This window comes from Macrotis lagotis, chromosome 2 (assembly GCF_037893015.1).
Source record: "Macrotis lagotis isolate mMagLag1 chromosome 2, bilby.v1.9.chrom.fasta, whole genome shotgun sequence".
NCBI classification, from domain to species: Eukaryota; Metazoa; Chordata; class Mammalia; order Peramelemorphia; family Peramelidae; genus Macrotis; species Macrotis lagotis.
In genome coordinates this window covers 301,604,255-301,627,454 of record NC_133659.1, presented here as the reverse complement: position 1 = coordinate 301,627,454, position 23,200 = coordinate 301,604,255, and the positions used below count along the sequence as shown (strand labels likewise).

At 32.5% G+C, this 23,200-nt stretch overlaps 1 protein-coding gene across 3 annotated transcripts in view; it reads right to left on the bottom strand.

Moving 5' to 3' along the window:
• Window positions 1-23,200, bottom strand: part of LRRIQ1 (leucine rich repeats and IQ motif containing 1) — a 252,049-nt gene that overhangs the window by 90,233 nt on the left and 138,616 nt on the right. For 2 of the 3 annotated variants that reach the window (XM_074226532.1, XM_074226531.1), the window contains exons 19-23: window positions 21,240-21,329; window positions 20,439-20,560; window positions 19,776-19,871; window positions 19,357-19,439; window positions 7,495-7,602 (exon numbers count right to left, since the gene is read on the bottom strand). In XM_074226532.1, coding sequence (XP_074082633.1) covers window positions 7,495-7,602; window positions 19,357-19,439; window positions 19,776-19,871; window positions 20,439-20,560; window positions 21,240-21,329 — 499 coding nt within the window. Of the gene's footprint in view, window positions 1-7,494; window positions 7,603-13,298; window positions 13,547-19,356; window positions 19,440-19,775; window positions 19,872-20,438; window positions 20,561-21,239; window positions 21,330-23,200 lie in introns of those variants that run through there. The other variant, XM_074226533.1, reaches the window with a different exon arrangement.

Genomic DNA, 23,200 nt, shown 5'->3' with positions numbered 1-23,200 from the left:
TTGAACATACATCTCAATTGTTATTTGTGCAATGAATAAAAATATTATATTTCATCTTTAAGTAAAGGATCCAAACAGTTGACTTTTATAATTTGATTTATTACTCAAATAAGTTGATAGGTATCAGTTTCTTCTTTAATTCATACTTAGGTGGGCTACCTAAGTTCAAGACCTTACATGTGGTAGGGAGAAGATGATTGACTGACTGTATCAAACCATTTTAGACATATGTAGGACAGATAGGGATATTAAATTTGTCCTGGTAAAACTGGATCATTCGCTTAAACTTGAAACGCACTCACTTAGAGGGAATATTTCACTGTCACATGAAAACAATTTTTTCATTAAAAATGTTGATATCATTAAGACAGCTTTATATAAATATATGTATATACATACAGATGTATATATACACACACATAAGAAGAAACATATATCATAGATATTCAGAAATATCCAGCTAATAATCAAATACATCCAGTAAGGATAACTACAAGGTATACTACTAGTATAGCCATGTCAAAATATTAAATTTATCCTGGTAAAACTTAGAACAGAACAGATCATTCACTTAAACCTGAACCTTACTTAGAAGGGTGAGTTCATTGTTACTTGAAAACAGTTTTTTTTTAATTAAAATTGTTAAGTCATTATACCTATCTATATATTTATATACATTTGCACATCTATTCAGAGGCATTCATATAAAATGCAACCAGAAAATATGATTGCAAATAGCTATCTTTCTTGTTTTCCATGAGAACTCAAAGAATGATTCTGAAAAGTAAAAAGGAAATTTAGATAGGAATAATAATAACTCTATGATTTACTCAACTGCTCAACGATTTCCTCTGCAAATACTTTTGAGGATTATTTCCTTTCCAGTAACAAAGAAGTTTTACACTAATTCAAATGTACCACATTCACTATCTTTTTAGTTGTATTGAAAAGTTAAAAGATCTTAGATGGAAGGAGAATAAATTATTTATAGTCATGAAGTTTGGCAAGAACCATAACCCCATGCAATAAAACAGTATGACACTATGAATGTATTTTACCCATTTAGAGCTTGCTCAAAGGTTTCCTTATTAAGTAATGAAATGCATTCATCTGTAAGTATTATACTTCTTATCCATGATTGGTAAAATATTGGTTAAAAACAGAATTTAAAATAAGAAGAAACCATAGAGATCATACATTCAAAAATCTTTTATTCCTCAAATAAGAAAAATGTGTAGTAAACAGAACTAAATTCGAGATTTTGGGCTATTAAAGCTAGTACTCATTTCACTAGACCATTTTTGCCTTCCAATGTCAGCATTTTCTGGTAGAGAAGTATTTCATAAAATGATATTTTGAATATAACTGAGAGGAAACAGTTATATATTATGAAGGAGTTATATATCACTGTAAGATGGACAATCACTTTATTTACATTCTCTCATTTGAACCTCACATCAACTTTAAGTGTTATTATTATTATTCCCACTTTATGGAAAAGGCTCAAATAATCACAATTTAATGTTAAACTGGACTTAAGAGTCCATTTAGCCCAGTTCATACCCAAAAAGAAATCCCACTGTAATATAACCAATAAATGGTCAACTAGCCTCTTCTTGATGGCCTCCAATTTGAGGGACCCAACTAACAATCAAGCAACTACTTTTTGACTGTCTCCTTTTTGGGATTTTTTTCCCCCCTAAAAATCTCCAGGTTATTTTCAGACAAAATGAACTGCTGAAAAAGTTAAATGATTTAACCAAGGTTTCTAGAGATGAAATGTTAAAGGGAAAATTTGAACCCAAGTTTTTCTGACTCCAAGTACAAGAAGTTATGTTTCCTGAACTTTGTTTTCTCATGGAATCCTTCACATCTCTAGAATTTTTTCATGGTGCTCTACCCAATAGTTTTACTTATTCAGTAGTTAAGTCAAAAATATAAAATGTTGTGTAGTACCTGCCTGTGATTTCTTTGTGGTTTTCCACAAACTATCACAGATAGTTTAAGGAGCCAGTGTAATGTTCTGCTTTATCTCTCCATGCCTCAGTTTCCTCATTTAGAAGATGAAACATTTACCAGCTAAATCTCTAAGATGAACTTAAAATCCATCATGAATAGTCAATGATCAATCAACCAACACTCCAATTTGAGTAGAACATACAATAATAATGAAGCTCCTTTGAGGATGTTGATATAAATATTATTATTGCTATTCTACAGATGAAGAAATTTAGGCTACAAAAAGATACTTCTAAGAACTTTGCCAATAATCATACAGGTATTAAGTGCTGGAGAGTCCACATTTGAACCCAAATTTCCTGTTTTCATCTCTAATGCTCTTTTTACTAATACAACATTACCTTTGACCTCGGATGTATACTAAACAATCCATAACAAGAGCAAATAGAAGTTTTACTAATTTTTCAGGTGTTTTTAAACTTCAGCAAATAAATGAAGTGATATCTCAGGAGACTGTTTTAAAGATTTTTCTCCTTTATCAATGTAACAAAGTGGTGTTATTCTCAAAGGGTTTTGTTTTCCATAAAGAATTTAAAATAAATCATCAATCAATCACAAGCATTTATAAAGCACCATAATATACAACTGTAAAATTGTCTCATTGCATCAAATAACTAAATAAGAATTCTTATAAGTCTACTCCATTTTTTCCTGAACTCTTTCTGATGTGGGATTTTCCATATAGATTGTTAAATATGCTTATGGCATCAGGATCTTTAACACTTTTAAATTTCAAGGAAAATATAGAGAAGGAATCCTCAACTGAGAGGTGCCTAATGAATATGAAATCCAATTTCTAATAGATTTCATAAAATTGCAACTCAACATGAACTTTGAGGTTCAAAGTGGAGTATGAAAGGAGTAAATTTTGAGCCAAAATTCAGGGATACAAAACATACAAAGTGCAATTCTTCATTTTTGTATTAAATACACCTGGGTGTTGCTGCTTCTTCATTTTGCCAGAGTCAGATCTCAGAAGCTGCTTATCACTTAAAGTCTAACATTCCTTTTACCAATATGCTTTTATAGTCTAGCCTTCACTATAGTTTTTGCATAATGTAGGTAAACTGATCCAAGGGAGTTGAGGTCCCACACACTCTGGCCTAAAACTTGATGCTTTGATAGGACAAAGGATTCCCCTCATCGACTACTGAGCTACACAGAATCCTCATGAATGCTCTCTTATTCCCGTCTCTAGAATGTGTGGAATGGAACTTGTTCTCTGGGACTTCCTGTGAGGGGTAGGAGAGAGGGACTTCTCTCCCTGCCCTGCAGCCAGGGAGGCTGCTAACCTCTGGCAGCTTGCCCAGGTGCCGCCAGAGAAGTCTCAGGACCCCAGATGCGTCTTCTGCTTGCGCTCCCTAATCCAAGTACAGGTGACCCAACAGCATTTCTAAGGAATACATTCCCAGTCTGGACAGCCACCTCATGAGACTGAGTGCTTCTGGGTCCCACAATCAGAGAGGAATAAACTCAGAGGAGGTTTTTCTGTCACTACAAAATGCCCTTCTTAAAGAAGTTGGACACAAAGGATGAGGAGGCTCCCTCTAAGTCAGAGAAAGAAATCTCAGGACTGTTCAGTTCCCCCCTTTACATATATGTATATTATTGTGTGTATACACACATGCAGATAACATATATTGATACATCTGTCTATTTATCTGCATGTGAGTATATAGTTAAACAGTTCACATATCAATATATACATATATGTATGTGTGTAGATATGATTACTGCTGCAAGAACCTCATCTTAAAAAGCTAAATTTTTAAAAAAGAGAAAATGAGATCAAAACATATTAATATTATATAATATTAATAACTTTTATGTAAATAACTAGTGCTAAGGAATGGCATGAATAGCATTAAATTGGTTATTAAGGACTCGAAAGGGGAAAGCACACCTGTGATGGAAAATTATGATTTATAGGGGCAAGAAGGATGCAAAGATCCAAGACTAGCTGTTGGCACCCAGAACTGAAACTAGAAGAACTTGAAGCAAATGTAACTTAAGTAGCCATTAGGCTAAGAAGATAGGCAAAAACTGGGACAAGAGAATAGTAATAGTTTATAGTAATAATAATAATAATAATTATTATTATAATTATAATAATTTACATTTTTTTTAGCTAGCAGATTTGTTTCAGAAGAACTTGAAGCAAGTGTAACTTAAGTAACCATTAGGCAAAGAAGATAGGCAAAAACTGGGACAAGAAAATAGTAATAGTTAAGAGTAATAATAATAATAATAATAATAATTTACATATTTTTTAGCTAGCAGATTTGTAACACCCACTATGTGCACTTGACAAACATTATCTTATTGGTGCCATATAAAAAACGTCTGGTAGGCAGATGTCATTATTATCCCCATTTTGCAGTTGAGGAAATCAAAGATTAAGTGACATGCCCAAGACTTTACTGACAGTAAAGTATCTGAGAGAAGAATTGAACTCAGGTCTTCCTGACTCCAGGCTCAGCCCCACCTTGCCATCTACTGAGTTAAGGAAGTATGAGAAATAATCTAAAGCTGAGACCAGAAGCTGGAACAGGGGTTGGGTCAAGCAAAGGACCATGGCCAACATAGAAAAGCTAATGTTGCCCTTGTGCTCTTGATCTCTTTCCTAGGAGGAGCCTCCTCCCAAAAAGCTTGGCGACCCAGGCAAGAGTCTACCCTGGAGAGGCAGGTGTAGGTCAGCAGGTTACTCAGCTTCCTTCTGGTCAAAGGTCTACACCTGGCAGCCAGGCCCTGTCTGCCAGACCTTGACAAATGGTACATGTTTGTACTAATGAAGTACCAGAATCTTAATTCATCAGCTTTGGTACTACACCATGTGTCCTACATCTGGACATAGCTCTTTCATTTGTCAATATTTCATGAAGAGGGCAGTGTGGAAGAATAACAATGTTCTCTTAGTAGCAGGCTGCTTTACAGAACATAGAACATCAAAAAAGGATAATTATTCATTCTTAGATCACTCAGTTGTATAATGTAAAGAATTGGTTTTTTGGTCAATTTTTATCAACAAAATCTTTAACTAAAAATTGATGCAGTGATCATTTATCCCTCATATCCCTATATTTCTTTTTCATAGACTCATGGAGATTAAATAAAAAGATTCTCTTTTAACTATCTAGATCTTCATAGACTCATGGAGATTAAATAAAAAGATTCTCTTTTAACTATCTAGATCTTGATATACACCTGGGTATAAGGGAAAATTGGTAAATCATTACTTAAATAAACATCACAGCATATCAATATGCTCTAAGAGATATTATGGAGTATTTTAAAAATCACAGATTCATGAATATAAAACATTAAAAATGAGATTCATTTTTTTTTTATTTTTACACAAGAACTGTCTTAAACCAAAAGGAAATTTTGAAAGACATCATTTGAATAATATCATGGCTTAATTTAAACAAAATCAAGGCAATTATAAGTTGGTGCTGCCAAACCATCCTTGGCTTCCTATTGCGCCTAGATATTGTTCCACATACTATTCTGTAGACTACCATCCCCAGTGGATATATGGCCAACTGTTTGTTGCAAGTGTTACCCTTAAATGAGACCTTCCTCACTTGTTCAGGAAGTATGTCCAATTGTTAATTTAATTTGCATTTTCCAATAAAAAAAGCAAACCTCCAAATACAACTGTTTTGCAAAGCTCTTTCCTTCCATTTCCCGCCCTCCCCCCCAAAAACGGCTTGTTAGTCTCATGAAAACTTGGTAAGTACATAAAAGCTGCTCTGTGAAATTAATGAAATGCCAGATGCACTTGAGGTTGAAAAAAAAAAGTAAACCAAACAAATTTCACATGGGGAAAGACTACAAGTACAAATATGTTGCCTTATATAATGAAGCATGCATGGAAATGTTCCATACATACATGGGTCACCTTATCCTATATTATTTTGGCTAATCCTACACATATACTTACACATGTGTATTTTTCACATACATGCATTCATACATATACCAAATTCTATATATACACATTTATGTCTACTGTTCTAATTTGTAACAAAGCGAATCAAAATTTCATATACTGGAAAAGTTTTCTTCTATCTACTACTGAGACATGTTCCAGTTTAAAGGAGCAAAAATGCTCTAATTGTCTCTCTTCCTAGGGCATCCCCTTTCCAAAGTAACAATCCTCCTACTTAACAGGTAACATCTGTGGAGTTGCTATTGATTTTAGTTAGAATTTCCGCTCTCTCCTCCATTTAAAGAAATAAAACTAGAGGACTGAGAATATAGCAGGGAGATTAGGCTTGCTTAAAATTACAAGCCTTATTTTTATTGAAAAATTATTGAAAGAGCTTACTGAAGAAACAAACTTTCACTCAAGCAGTAATCACATTTTTGAAATTCATATTTAGTATCTTTGATACTTTTAATAGTAACTGCATTTTCCTGTAGCTGGAATTTTATGATTAAAGGTAACTTTTAAAATTAATATATATTAAGAAATGGATATGCAAAAAACATTAGCCCAATGCCTCAAATTTTGGAATGCCTCAAATTTTGGAATAACAAAGATTTAGAAAATAAGTTCAAATGATTATTCATAATTCAGATATAACTCAGAAAACTGAATTTAAAATTCTAACCTTTTTATGTTATTCTAATTTCTCTGGTTCGTCACTCCTCCAAGAGGTAGGTAATACTATGAAAAGGTAGATTTTTCATAGTATAGTTGTGGAATATCTATTTTTTGTTTTAGTCATGCTTAGTAACATTTCAGTTCAAGACCAGAAATCCCTTCATTTTTCAAATAGTAAAATCAGCATTATAACTTCTGAACAATTTGATGTGTTTTATAAAAATAATAAAAAACTAGTATGTATAAAGTGCCTACAGTCTGCCAGGCATATGCTAAACACTTTACAAATATCCCATTTGATCTTCACAACGACTCTGGGACAGAAGTGCTATTATTAGATAATGCCAGGATGGGGGTGGGATTTTTCTAGCAAAAGTGAAAAAGCATATTCTTGAATTCATTGAAGGATTTCAAAGCTCCATAGAAATTTCATAGAACTTAATTAAATCTATATTTTTCACTTCATAGCATGGATTCATTTCAGCTTTAAACCCTCCAGTCTCACCAAAACAGGCAAAAAAAAAGAAATAGAATAATCTTTATTCAGTGTGAGGATAAAGTTTTTCATATACATATGTATATGTTTATACACATACACACACACACACACATATATATTATGTCACTAAAATGAGTTTGTGAACAACTGAACAATTCAATCAAGAAATATACTTCAAGTATGATAATTCACTTGTTTTTAAAAAATTTTTGCTGAGTATTATTTTTAATTTTTACTGGTACAGTTTGAGTAATATATTGATATATTTCTTAACTTTATATATTTTCAATACTTCACTGAGAATTTTTATTTTTTTAAAGCCATTTTAATCTTTATTTTTGCAACTTAATTGGTAGGTGCGACTGACCTCTTTCTTCAAAATACCCTTGTCTGGTGTGGTGTGCTTTCTTTGCTGGTTTCACAGAGAATTGTTTATTTCCATTATTTTTGAACAATGCCAGGCGCACAGCAGGGTCTAGGCAAAAAAGAAGTTAAAAAATCAAAGGTCAGTTCTGGCTCAATCATTCCTTGAAATAGCTCTTCTTGATTAAGTCATTTTAAAAAGTCAGCACCCTTTCCCTGTCATTTATTTGAACAAAATAATGATGTCTTTTACTTTTAAATTATATACAAAGGAGAATAAAGCAAATCATATAGTTTATTTTGAAAATATACTTTTCACTTCTAATTACCAGCAAATATTATTCTGATTTATAGGCATTATTCTTCCCTTTGGTGCTAAGATTTCCTTTTACAATTGTGTACTTTTCCTGTTTTTTTAGGTTTTTGCAAAGCAAACAGGGTTAAGTGGCTTGCCCAGGGCCACACAGCTAGGTAATTATTAAGTGTCTGAGACTGGATTTGAACCCAGGTACTCCTGACTCCCGGGCCGGTGCTTTATCCACTACACCACCTAGCCGCCCCACTTTTCCTTTTTTTCAAAGTTCTGATGCCTTTGGTGAAATTGAAATATATCTTAGTTAGATATAATATCTACTTTAGAATAGTTCCTGTATCTCTTTTGTTTCTCTACTTGATACATAGGCTTGCTATCAGAAGTGGAAGAATGGGAACTGGATTGTAAATTCTGGAACTGGAAGTAACCTTTGATCAAATTATACATGAGAAGATTAAAGGGTAGAAAGTATGTGATTTGCCCGAGGTCATATAGCTAGTCAATGGCAGAGTTACATTCAAACCCAAGTCTTTTGTAGAGAAAAGGACCAGGATAAGATATGAGAAAAGAAAAAAAAAAGGGGGGGTAGAGAGGAGGAATTTAATAAGGCTGAAACTAATGAAGAGAGCAGGTTTGGTTTTATTGTTTGTTTTTTTCTTCATCTGTTTTGTTTTTGGAGATGTTCATATGTTAAGACTGGCATCACGTTGTCACAAAACAGTCTATATGAATTAATTACATATAAAGGCTGACAATAAGGAAAAAGAAATAGGGATGGAAAATGTATAGTTTCCATTGTAATTGTCATGATTTATTAATTGGTGATATAGAATCTAATAATGGGGAAATTAGGTTCATTTGAAATGTTTTGGAAAAATGAAGTTTAGAGAAGAAGAATATGAGGAAATGTTTTGGGAAAATGAAGTTTAGAGAAGAAGAATATGAGGATACTAAATGCTACAGAAAATAGCAAAAAGTTAAAAGTATTTGCGGTGTCAAGTAGATTAGGTAACAATGTGATAATTTAGGGTACAAAAGATTGTTTTTGCTTTGTTTTGTTTTTATCTGTATTACGTGGTAAGAAGTGAGCAGTGAAAATAACTAGGTAGAAACTGTATTTAAAAATTTCAAAACAAAATATAACACAAATTCCACATACATAATAACTGAAATAAGTGCACAAAATAATGGTGTTTAAAAACAGGGAATTGGAGGTTTGTAATGCATAGGATTGTAAAGGATTTTTTAGTTTGTTCATTCTTGAAATTTGAAATCAAAACCATTTTAAAGAGCTATTTTTCAATTTAATACTCCCAATGTTCTAAAATTTTCCAACTATACAGTCAAATCAAAGATATAGCTGGGGTTTTTCTTTTTGGCATTCTAACATTGTATATGAAAATAAGTAGTATAGAGTGCCAATGGGCTTACTGAATTGACTTATGAACTGGCCAAACTGACTGATTCATTCTAAGAACTAGAAAAAATAAAAATAAAAACCAGACTCCTGTATTTTAAAATACAGTTGTTTTGTTATTATGTGTAAACTTAAGAGTTAGGCACTTTCTAACCAAACTAGTATGTAGTAATCTGATTATTCCCCCTAAATCCTGATTTCAATTAATCTCTAAATGGTAGTTTATCCTTAGGAAACTAAGTTCCATACAACAGAGAGATTACATTTCTTGAGATCAAGGAAAGCCTTGGTCACCCATTTTCTCTCTCTCTCTGTCTTTTTTTTTTTTTTTGCTTGTGCTATAGAAAATTATTTGAAGGCAGCCCAGATAAGGTGGAGGATTATGCTTCTTGGACATTTACTATGGTCAGAAATCTTACTAAGATTATGCTCCCATAATCAGAAATCTGCTAAAGTATTATCTCACTGCTAGTCCCTTCCCTCTTCCCCTGAAAAAAAGAACTATTGACCCCTAATTAATATTAGATTGAAATTATATTAATAGAAAAAGCACATGTTCCTAAGTTTTATGTCGGGATGATGAGGGAGCAACAATTCTTTGATGTTATTTTACACAAGAAGCACAGTCCATGAGTCTTAATAACTTGGATATGACATGTGAATTTTCATATCACTTACTGAGAAAATATAAAGCAGAATCTTCTAGAGGGCCTTGCTTTTGGTTCTTCTCAAAGTGGAAAAGAAGGTGACTAGAAGGCAAGCAAACCTGCCTTCAAGTCTTAACTTTACCCCTACCTGTCTGGTTGACCTTGGGAAGTCACTTATCTCCCTAACCTTGTTTTTTCATTTATTAAAATGAGGGGGGCAAGGGTTTTATCCCTTAAAATGTTAATTTTTATGACTTGATGATCACATTATCTTAATTTATTGGAAGTTTAAAAATTGGAAAGGGCTAATCATATGATAGACAAGAAGATTCATGGTAGTTGGAACTAAAAATCTACCAGTTAAGATCTACTTCTTCTCCCTCTTCCAAATTGTATAAATTTCATTATCCATCTTAAGATAGTATTGAATTTTTATTCTCTAAAAAGTCTCTTAAAGACACTCAACTACACTCAACTACCTTTTTCATGTCTTTGTAATTCAGAGGAAGCTCATAGAGTGATTTAAATATTTACATATATAACTTATTTATATCCTCCACTTATTTCTTGTGTGTTTCTTTGGCATCCCTCTTCCACCTACCCTAGTTCTCCTCCCTCTCCTTGTAAGAACTTTGGTACCAGGACTCATGGAATTTCAGAGTTTTATGTAAATTATCTTCAGATAAGCTTTTCTTAATTTCTACAGGTTCTTTTGAAATTTTACATTAGGTGACAATATATTTTATAGAATTTAATTATTGTGAAGTTGAAACTGATCTATGTTATTTTCAAAATAACAAACAGACATTTATAAATTTAAGGCAACAGTTTTCCACTGACAAAACCTAAAATCCATCCTTGAAGGAGAGAGAAATCTCCCCCCCAAAAAAGAGTTATCTTTTTAACTGTGAAACCAGAAAACTTGAAAACATTCTCACAAAAGGTACAACTATTATGGATGTTATTTTTATAAACTTTAAGATATCACAAAAAGAAGTAAATAATGGTGTTCAGTCTTATGGTAACCAACTAAATACTGTTTAGAATTGTGCATAGTTTTTCTAAATACTTATAATTATTAAAATATAATTTCCATGGAGAAGTGGAAAAAGAAAAAAGTAGAAATGCCGTAATAGTCCTGGAATATCTGCTTTTAAAGGCAAATATATCTTAAAGTAAGTCATAATGAAGAGACATTTAAAATGTAAATAAGAATTTTGCTTTTGACTCTAAATATCAAAATAAAATGATAGAAACATCTATGTATATGTATAGACTAAGTATAAACATACACATATTTTGAGATTGACATGAAAAACCTCAAATATTGTCATTTTATAAAAATAGCTACTAATTTTGTAGAAAAATCTGTAAAATGTTGAGAAATCTACAAAAAAAATACTAATTTTCTAACATTTACTAAAAGTTAGAAAGAGAATAGGGTTTTTTTTTTGTTGGGATAGCAGTGAGAAAAATGAGAAAACAGTAATTCTAAGTTTTGTCCAGAGAGAAATAAAATAGTATTTCAGAAAATTCATGTGTATATGTTTTGGGTACTTTTATCATTATTATTCCAATTTACTTTTTTTTAGTTAAATTTTAACATTTCTTCTTGAAGGAAATTCATACTGGGGGTTGTTCTAGATCAATTGCAAATGCATCTTATTTCACAAAGCTGATCACAGAATTAGAGCTGGAAGGGATTTCAGAGGCCATTGAGTTGCATTCCCTCATTTTGAAGAGGAGAGGAGGATCAGGAAGGTGATATAATTTTCTCGAGGTCACACATGTAATAAGGAGTGCAAAAGAGATTTGAACCTAGGTGTTGTGATTTCAAATCCATTGTTTTTCCCACTGTACCTCTCCTGGCTCTGTTGTTCCAAAGTTTCTAAAAGTTTTAATTTTCAATTTTTTGAGTTCTATTTCCCCACTAATTTTCATTATAAAATGCAATAGGTTGACTCATGGAGTTTCAGAGTTTTAAATAATCTTATTTAAAGATGATTTAGTTCAATATTTTTTTTTAGAAACTGAGGCCCAGGGAAGTAGGAGCAAAGATCTCAAAAAAGATGGGATCTCAGAAATTATTTTGCTCAACCCTTTGAAGCTTTGGGAGACAAAGTTGCTCATCATTATAAGATGGAAGGCTAGGATTTGAAATCAGGTGCTCTGACCCCAGAGCTGCACTACACCTTGGTGACTTCTCTACTTCTCTGGTTGTACTCAGAATCCTTTACAACTATCTAGCTCCCTGCCTTTCACGGATGATTGTATCTTCCTTCTCCTCATGCACAGTATGGCCTAGCCTAACTGATGACTCCATCTCCTATGGGCTGTCCATTGTGTCTCATCTCTTGATTTTTCACAGGCTCTTCCCTTTGCTTAGAACTCCCCCCGTCCTTTTCACATCACCCAGGTGACCCAACATATGCAGCACTGAACTAATGAGTCAGGAAAATCAGAGTTTGACTCTTGGTTCATGTGCTATTGCTAGGTGTCCCTGAGCAAGTCTCTTCACCTCCCTAAGGCTCCACATCCTTACTGGAGAATGCAATAGGAGTTATTTTTTTCTGAGCAATTGTGAGGGTCTAATAAGATATTATACATAAAAGATTTTACAAACTTCAAGACATTTTATAAATATGAGCTATTCTCAGCAGTTAATAATCAAAGTGAGTTAATAACAACCAACTGAAGTCTATATCTTCTGTTCCTACCCTCATAAGATCACTAGTCTCCTTCAGTTGAAGGAGCAGTTGAAGGACCACCTCCAATGAGCTTTTTCCAGAGACTCCTCATTAATTGTCCCCTTTTTGTATTTATTTTATATCTCCTTAGCTTTGAATTGGTTGCTTTCCCCAAAGAGAATTGTGAGCTCCCAGAGGGAAGAGACTGCTCTTTGTTTTTGTCTTTGTATGACCAACTCTAAGCGTGGCATCTGACAAATGGTGGAGATTGACTTGGAACACAGCAAGTTGATGGTAGAAGAGGGGCTAGAAGAGTTTGTCTTTGGATGCTTTAATAATAACTGGAGAGACCCCTAACTCCACCCTGAAGAGCTTATGTTTATGTGGCTTAAAATTAATATTCTCCGTATTAAAATTTAAAATATCTTGGTATTATTTTGAAAACTGTTCTGGTCTTGTGGATCTCCTGAAAGTGTCTTGAGGACCCTCAGCCATACAAAAGCATGTAGATGAGAGATGGAATGTTGGGACATGGAAGAGAAGATAAGCCACTTTTGCAGAACTAGGAGGTGGAAGCGATGCTCCATCAGCCTGTAGACACAACCCAAGGCCAGGCTAGGAGGAGGACTTGCATGGAGCAAACTCCTACTGGAGCTGAACGCCTTCAGTCAACTAGGGTTGTCTGGAGCCACTGAGACATTAAGTGATTTGACTACCATCCCACTAGTCAGCCTAGCAAAATGGACTCTTGTCCACTATTTCATGCTGTTATCATATCTAACTGTTATGAAAATGAAAATCTTTCCCTAAGTTTTAGCAAATGAATGCCTTTTCCCTTCAAACTATCCTATTTCTAACAAGTTTTTCAAAAGTTGGTTCAATATGTCATTTTATTTTCCTTTATTCCAAAGGCCAGCGGTTGTTTCCCTGTCCCGGAGTTTGCATATCCTTTATGTCAGTTCTCTTGCACATCATCTTAGTATCACTGGTATCTGAGGATAAATAAAATCATGTGTCCTGTTATCACTGATTCTCTGATATCTACTGATAAGTTGCATCCATGGCTTTTAACTACAAATTTAAAGCTCTTTCTATCCATGTGCATGTAGCAAGAGTTGTACAGCAATGAGCACCACTTAAAATCAATACTCATTATGTTTCAGGTCCTTTCTCTTTAATGGCAAGGCCAGATTATTCTGTCTTTTCATTAAATGATAAAAAAAATGGTTATTTAATATTATCTCATCTATGTGTATGTTGATACCTTTGTTTAAAAATTACTTTTAGAGAGCAGTCTGTTCCAAGTACTACAAAGCCATTCCTTGCTAATATGCTGGAATTAGTGATTTGGATGGCACTTGCTTCCATTGCCTCTTACTGATCATTACTTGTTGACTCTGGCCCCAACATTCTAGTTATTTTCTTGCTCCCTTGTCTCTGTTCCTCAACTGTCTTCTAAAGTCTATGGAATAATGATTATACTTTATATTAGTAGCAATATGAATAGTAATCATAGAAACAATGTACACACAGAACTTTAAGATACAAAAATTAATTTTTAAATACAATATCTAATATTGAGCTTACAACAACTCTAAATTGCTGTTGTTCTTCAGTATTCAGTCATGTCCCACTTTGTGATACTGGGAATGTGGAGTTTTCTTGGGAAAGATCCTGGTGTGTTTTGCCATTTTCTTTTCTATCATATCATGGCAAAGAAAGGTTAAGTGACTTGGCCAGGGTCATACAGCTACTAAGTTGTTTGAGGTCAGATTTGAAGTCAGGTCTTCCTGACGCCATACATAATGTTCTATTCTCCATTGAGTCTCCTAGGTGGAATTATCATTATTTGGTATAGTTGCTATTGAATTTAAAGAGTTTGTGGGTTCACCAAAAGTCACATGGTTGATGAAAACTAGAATTGGAACTAATCAATCTAATCCAATAAACATTTAATAAATGGCTATGATGGGTCAGCTATCCAAATTGTTTCCAAATTCATTGTTTCCTACATTATCATTCTATGCTGCTTCCAGCAGTTAAATAAATTAATGATCCTCAATGATCTTTGCCAGATGCGATTCTACTTTTGTATTACTTGATACTCAGGAGGCCTTTATCAGTCATCTCCCATTCAGGACTCCTACTCAAGCCTGTGCTTTTGTTGACTGTTAATTCAATGATATTCTCATTTTCTGTTGTTAGCCTGGTAGATCTGAACATCCACATGTATAACTTCAGCTTATCTGTACTTCATTCACTTTTCTAATTTCAAGTTTTAGGGGTTTTTTTTGCAAGGCAAATGGGGTTGAGTGGCTTGCCCAAGGTCACACAGCTAGGTAATTATTAAGTGTCTGAGGCCAGATTTGTACTCTGGTACTCCTGACTTCAGGGCCGGTGCTCTATCCACTGCACCACCTAGCCACCCCACACTTTTCTAATTTCAACAGGTCCTTTCACAGCAATCTTACATAAATATTCAATCACTGCCTTTATCCCCAATGGAGACTGTTCCTTATAAGAACTAATCCAAAGGGTTCTCTCCTATGTTATATCATCATCAAAATTTTCCTTTATTCACAATTGATTGAACTATTTTTAGCATTTCTTGAACTACCCCTTCAGATAGTGAACCTTAATTCTCACTTTTTAAAAAAATAAATCATTAGCCAACTAAACCTCATCCTTGCCTTCTAGCTGATGCTAGTTTGCTTCCATTCCTCATAACATCACAGGTCCTATGCTTCCCTCTTTTTTCTAGTCACTAAATATTAACTGTTAAACTCCAAACGGAATCCTCAAACAAACAGAAAACCCTCCCTCCTCTATACACAGGTTACTGGGGAAAAAAAAGGTAAATACAGAACAGAGTTTGGTTATTCATGATGTTCATTTTAAAAATAATAGTTACTTTTAAAGACTGATTTGGATTGTACTTGTGACCTTATGGCAAAAGAGGTGGTGGACTAGAGGTGCAAAATTAGATATTTTTTCAGTCATAGCAAATACAGGAATTTTGTTTTGTGTGGGGTGGCGAGTTGTGGGTAGTAACAGTGACGTAAAAAGTAAAAAAAGAAGAAAGTTGCATCTGTGAATATTTTAAAATTTGAAGAGGAGAAAATTCAAAAGGGAGCCTAGAGACAAAAGAGGTAATAACTGTTATTATTACATATATATATATACATATATATATATATGCAGAAAAAAACTTTTATAACAGAAATTAAGTTTCATGGACAATCTTTTTTTATTTAAATGATCATGTTGGTTAATGTGTTAAATACATTGTGTAAAGAAAATTAGAAAGAGAAAATACTTGTTAATCAGTAATACTATGAAACCACATTAAGACAATTCCTCTGCTCTATCTCATCATAAAGAAAATTAGAAAAAGAAAATACTTGCTAATTACCAAAACTGCAAGTTTATAAGACACAATTCTTCTCTTCCATCTCATCATTCATCTTATCGCCACCTTCAATGTTATCCAAATTGAATTCTACCCAAATGATTCCCAACCCTCCACCCTGGTTCTCCTGCTTTTTGTTGCTGACATATCTTCTACCATATCCTCTTCCTTTGTGGGTACCACACCACTGATTCATAATTCATTCCACTGGCCCCTCCCTCATACACTCTTTTTTTAATACCACTATTGAAGCAAATTCCCTAATGATCTATACACAACCAAACTAAAAAAAAATATTAGTCTGTTGTTAGCCATTGGCTTTAAAATGAATTTTTCATGTTGCAATCTTGCATTGTAATTGCCATAATCCATTCAATGTTCCATCTCCTTGAAGACAGGTAGTCCTTATCTAACTTTGTTTAAATTTTTGGAAATGGTCTGACTCTTCTCTGGACATAGTTATGGCCCAATCTTAATGAATGTTTCTAATCTCTGACCCTTGAAGAATGGCCAAATCACTCTGGGAAGCCCATGGATTATGTTGCCCCCTGGTGGCCTAAAGAGTTATATTCAGTTAAAAATAGGTTTATTCATATCAAAAAATCAAACATTGTATTTGTAAATTACTTCAATTTCTTTGAAACATAATTCAAATGAAATTTGGAAAATAATTTAGCTTTTAACCTTAATTGAAGCTTTAAAATGACTCCTTTTAGGTAGTGATTCTTAAAACAGTTGTGTATCTTTATCATATTTCATAAGATCATAAAATTTTGGAGCCATAAGATGAAAATCCAACACTATTTTACAGATGAGGAAACTGAGAACAAGAGAGTTTAATTGACTTTCTTGAAACTTTTTTTTTTACTATCTCTCTATGGTCAATAACCTCAAAAAAGAAAAAAAGTAGAAAGCTATCTACTTATAATCAATATATTCAATTAAGAAAAATATATTATTAAAGCATGAATTTGTAAAAATCTACTTTTTTATGCTTTATGCTAAGGTCAAGGTCACCCAGCATGTCTTTTAAGGCTTGGAGAATAATAGATGATTATACAAATCAATGTTTTTCCATTTCAAATTTTCATTTAATACTTGGGCTTAAACTAATGCTGGGGAAAATTCTGGGAATAAGCAATTTACAAGTCCAACTTCATAAAGAAACAAAACCACAGGTATCACAGAAAGCCTTTTAAATGAGTTATGACCTTAAATATAAAAATGCCACTTAAAAAAGACTTTGTTTTTAACGTGTCAAGCTTTAGTAAGCACCGTCATTAAACATATCTGCATATATATGCACAGATTTTATAAGGTTTAGATTGAAATTATATCTTAGAAAATCTGGGGTACTTATCTATTTTTTACCCTACTATGCCCTCTTGTGACTGGTCATTGTAGATTTATTTTTTTTTAATTTGATAATTTTTTGATCTATGTTCTAGTTAGAACTGTAATAATTTACAAAATTTATAAAATATAATTTTTACAATTTTTACAATTAAAAAAATAAATTACAAGGTATATATGCATAGTCAGTTAAAGAATCCCATCTAATACAAGTGCCAAAGCACTGGCATAAACTGGTGTAGCTTTAAGCCAGATTAATAGAATGTCTGACATCATATATGGTTGATTGAAATAGTAAGGATGGTGGAGTAAACAGTCTGCCAGGTCAACATCCTCACTTTTGTGCCACATTCAAAGACAGCATCATAGAAAAGAGAGAAACTGGATTTAAGTCATAGGTCTGACTGTCTGGAAGCTCATCTATGCAACAACAGTCCCTTTTGGCTGATTTTTATGTTTCTATCTTTTTTTTTTAATCTCGACCAGGTCTAGTCTTTCCATGAATTGTATAAAAGCTGTGTAGTAAAAATCTGTTGGCTCTTATATGGATGAGGTCTACAGCCTCCTTTTGGATTTTCTGGGCTGTTCCCGAGTCTTCTCTCCTCTCAGAGATGGTATTTAATGTATATTTTGTTCATTATGAAAATGCTGCTGCTGCTGAGGGTGATCTATCAAGAAATCTAAAGGCATTACTTGATAGTAATTTTCTCTCTATAGGGCTCCAGAAGCTGATGCATATGAACAATGTAGTTTCTTTCCTGCTATTTTCCTTGATAGTATCAGGGTAACAGAGGTCTCAGTGATTTAATCACAATCATAGCTCAAAAGAGAAGGGGGAACTCTGAATAGTGATGAGAAATGTCACAGCTATTTACATTAAATAAACTTATATTCTAAATGTTATAGAATGAAATAATTTAAATGGGTTAAACAATGGATAGCACTGCAATTTTGAACCCAATGAAGTGATAATCAATCTACTAATGGCAATTAATTACATAAAATGCAAGAGACACTATGTAAAAGTCAAAAGAAAATAAAAGAATTCTATGCGCCACTTCAAGGCACCAGCTCATTTTAGGATTATAGTTATTTGGTGATTTTAAATTTCTTCTCACCCATAGACAAATGTAGAGATCTATGCTAAAAAAGTTGATAAAAAGTCTAAAAACGTCAATGTCATCCACACACAGTTTGATGCATGCCTAATGACAAATATGAATAGCAAACAATTATCAGTATTCACTTTTTGGAAAAGTTTCCTTGAGACTAACAATGAAGAAAAAGGGGAGGGAGGGGGGGGAGAGAGAGAATTTCTAAAAACCTGTTCTTCATCAATGATGTCTGTAAACTATCTGAGAGCATCCAACAAACTCTGACGTGCTAAGGGGGTCCAGAGAAGGAAGACGGGCAGCAGCCAGTCACCAGGTTCCCATCAAGAGAGAAGGCTCAGAAAATTTGGACGCGTTCCACGTTGGAAGTCATCAATTACACTCAAGCTACAGGTGTCAGGTCATAAAATCTCTAAAACTACTATTCATGAAACTTAGAGTGTATATAGCCAGTTTAAAAAAAGTCTAAAAAACTCAATGACTGAACACTTGCCATGGAGATTTTTTTAAAGTTTAAAGAACAAAGTTTAAAGAAATAAAACTCTGAAACTCAGAAAATATTTTTTGTCACTTAGATTCTTAGCTTAACAATTTCAGAAAGCAACAAAAACAAAACATTGAAAATACAGAGGAAACAAAAGCATATTAACACAGAAGACTCCTCTTTGCACAATCCAAAATATTCCTATTTCAGAGAATGTTGTATTTAAGGTTATAAACAACCATTTCAAAATAGCATTACTTTACTGATCAAGTTTGTCTTCTTTATTCATTAACTTGTGCAGATCATTTCTGATGTCTCCTTCCTATCTTTACCTAATATGAGGTATGTCCTGAGAAAACATTTGCAGATATTCTTTAAAGAGGATTAAAGAGATAATCTACACTAGTTAAAGACAGATACTTAAAATGCACCAAATTCACCCACCTAATTTTTGCCTTGCTTTCTTAGATTTCATTTTCTGTGCTCTCTTTAACACCAACTGAGCAGTAGAAATATCCTTAAAGCCCCTAAAAAGGTAATAATAAAATAGATAAAAACAATAAGTCAAAAGACACCAGGGATTATGCATAGCATAACAGTAAATGTATGTATATATGTGTATCTGATATATAAAGACACATCCATATAGGGGTACATATAGTTAACAGAAATATTAAAATCTTTTAAATTATTCTATTACAAGATTTGAAATTAATGAAAAAAAATCAAAATATTCATAGAAACATGTCTAACTTATCAAATAAATTTGGCAAAAATAATGTTGAAATAAAAGAAAATGTTTTAAAAAATCTTAGTTTTTAAATTTGTAAAGAATGTAGACAAAGAATATTTAGAAAACATACCATTCTTCTGAAATTTTTTCTTCTTTTTTAGATTTTAGGTACATTTTCATAGAATTCTTGGAATCAGATGAAGAGAACAGTTTTTGACTTTCTGATCTGGAAACAGAAGAGAACTAGTAACAACTGAGTTAAAGTTTGATTGCTTTTCATTCTTTGTTACACTGCAAACTGTTTACACTCTGTAAAACTCGGAAATAAAATCTATTTTAAATAACAGAAGAAGCCTTTATCTTAGAAAGTAATAAAAGCCTGCCATCAATTTAAAATGTTTACATTTCAATTACTTGAAGCATATTTCAATCCCTTTCTGCAAAGGAATGCAGTATGGAAAGAAATTCTCCTTTAATCCTTATCTATACCTAGGGAGCTATATTTAAGTGTTTCCCAGATGAAAATAATTTTATTAGAACCCTAGCTGTGGAACCTATTTGGTTTTAAAAGTATAACTAACTTTCAAAATTTGAATATTTGTTTTAAATCCCTACAAAATTATCCTTTAAAAAAAACTTAAACTTTCATCAACTAATTAATCTTATTATAAATAGGTATAATAGGAAAAAAACTTCTTGCTCTTTGCTAAATTATAACTAGTGCTTCAAAGAATGTCATTTATTTATTATTTGACCGATGAGCTACTTCCCCATATCAATTGATTTAACTTACCTGTCAGTACACTGGAAGTCTTCGGGAGAGAATGGATTGTCTCTCTCATTACACTGCCAAGCTTGCTCTGGATGAGATGGCAAATTAAATGAAGTTTCATCCGAGGAAAAATATTCCAAATGCTTATTAGAAGGAAAAATGTAAATACTATATTACTTTACTTTCATTTGAATTTTGAACATTTTATTAATTAAGTCACAGAAAATAAAACTAAACATTTGTAATTTATATTGCATTATAAAGACAAAAATCTTCAAGAAATGAAAATTTATGAAATGTACTCAAAAATGTCCTTTGTTGTTATGGGGAGGAGTATGTCTTTTGGAATACTTTGCATATAGTTAGATGAATAATTACAAAGAAGCAAAAAAAAATATACCAAAATCTCAGAAAGCTAAAACTTCAAAGTTTATCAAATAAATAACAGATATTACAGTTCAATGACCTCTGACTGAGAAACTTCAGCTGTTGCCATCCTAATGCAGCCTTTTGTATTTTTAATGTACTAGATCAACTAGTGATTCTTAGACCATTGCCAAACATGCAGCTGAAGCCCATCATCTTTTTTTTTGCTACTGTGAAGTAAAGTGTTGAAAGAAATCCAAAATAAAGAAAAAAATGAAGCATATGAAAGAAAAAGTATCATGAAAAATTACATCTGGGCTTGAAGAGGAAGTCAGAGGCTTCTAAAAGTAATTGTGTTTTTCAAGTCAATAAATTGCAATATTAATCACCAAAGTGTAGCATAACCTCAAGGAATGAACAAAGATCTAGGACTTAGAAATTTCCATGACATGTTACCTTTGGCTGGTGCAACTCATTTGGGAGAGCCTGTGTTTTGGAAGGGAAGTTGGTGGAATCCAAAGAGAACCATTCTTTTTCTAAGGCAGCCTGTGTGAATAAGAAATGTCCCAAAGTACACTGATAAAATCAGTTTCATTTAGATAACTTTTATAAATTCTCTTTTAAACTGTCTTATATGCTATAAATGTTGCAAAAGTTTTCACATAATACATCAGTTTTTCCTTGCAGGAATCTTTTGTCCTGGGCAATTTTGAGATGTTGTGATGTAACGGATTATTGGAGGTAACTTTTTAAAAAAAATTGTGACTTTTGACTTCTGCTCAGTGTCTTCATCTATTTTGACAGCTATAATTTCAAAAAGCACTAGAAATAACAAGTACTCATGGTGAACAATTTGATGCATAGAACAAATATATCCAAATGGCTATACATTCTTTCCTAAATTTATATAATTGATTCAAATTAACATAATATCTTTTCTCTCAGACTTAAGAGAAAAAAATCTCTTCTTTTGTTTCAGTTGAATCTGAGAGAAAAAAAATGTCCTCATCGATCTTTCGGTTTTTCCATTATATCTTCTCAAAAAATATATGTCTTATGTAGTGATGAGTAAAACACCACTAGTAACATGATTCCTATTACTCAGGCCTCTATGTACTTTATTCTTTATGTTAATCTTGATCTCATGCCTTTCGTCCAAAGTCCCTTCCTCCTATAATTTTAGAACATCTTTCTCCCATTTATGAGATATTTCTAGGCTGTATTCTGTCTCAAGCAGAACCTGAGACAGATGGTTAACCTAGTATTGGCTAATTTAGTATAGAATTACTGAACTATTTATTGCTTTGGATTGTCTAATATGACAGTACATACTTTAATTGATATATAATAGAGATTACATGATGATTCAGGAAAAGTTGATGATAGAATCACATTTCACTTATAAGAATTTACTCTGAATACTGATCAAATATTCTTTAATTCTGAAACTGCATATTTAAATATAAATACAATTTTAACAAATCCATTTTTCCATTAACAAATTCATTTTTGTAATCATATGAAATTTAAGAAAACCCTTTTTCTAATACGCTAGTACCAAAACAATTTTCTTTTACTTGTAGGCCTATATTTGACAATAGCCATAACATATATGACTCCTTATAATAGTGACATTGTAGATGAAATTCAGTGATTTATAAAATCATTCTGTTTTGTGCCCTAAAATATATTTTGCAATTTTAATACTGCACACAACCAAATTTATACAAAACATCTTTTTGTTCAATAGGCTTTGAAATGAATAAAAGTAATAGATAATCATTTGTAAATTTTCCAACATTTATTTGGAATATTCTACTTATTTTGTACACTGAATAATTTATAGTTTCCAACTAGATAGCATAAATTATTCATTTACCATGAATGCAATATTTTTCAAATATTATTTTTAAAAACAAGGCATAGAGGTCTAAAATAAAGATAATTCAGTATTTAAAGTTTGTATTATTTTATGTGTTAAGTGCTAGCTCTATCAATTTAGAATATTACTCCTTCAAGCTTAAACCTTTATAGTTTTCTGTATGCCAGAAAAATTATCAGCTCAGATCTAACCATCTCCAACAGCCATTAGAATGATGATTCTCAAATAAGAATCATACAGTGTATTTACTCGGCCCATACTAATAAAAGTTCTGAGATTAGTAGGTCTTTGCAGAGTTATGGCTAGTAAGCACAGACTCTGAGAATTGATGTAGTCTACTGTGAAGCATTATTATAGGCCTTTAGTGAAGAATTACTGAGAGAGAAATATGTAAGTGTAAAAATGACAGTACTATGATAAATTGGAAAATTGATTACTTAGCAGAAATTTTTGTTTTTATGATAGTTTAATTCCATTATACTATGGCGAATGGTTCCTTTATCTTTCATACTCTGATTCATAAAACACTACAAGA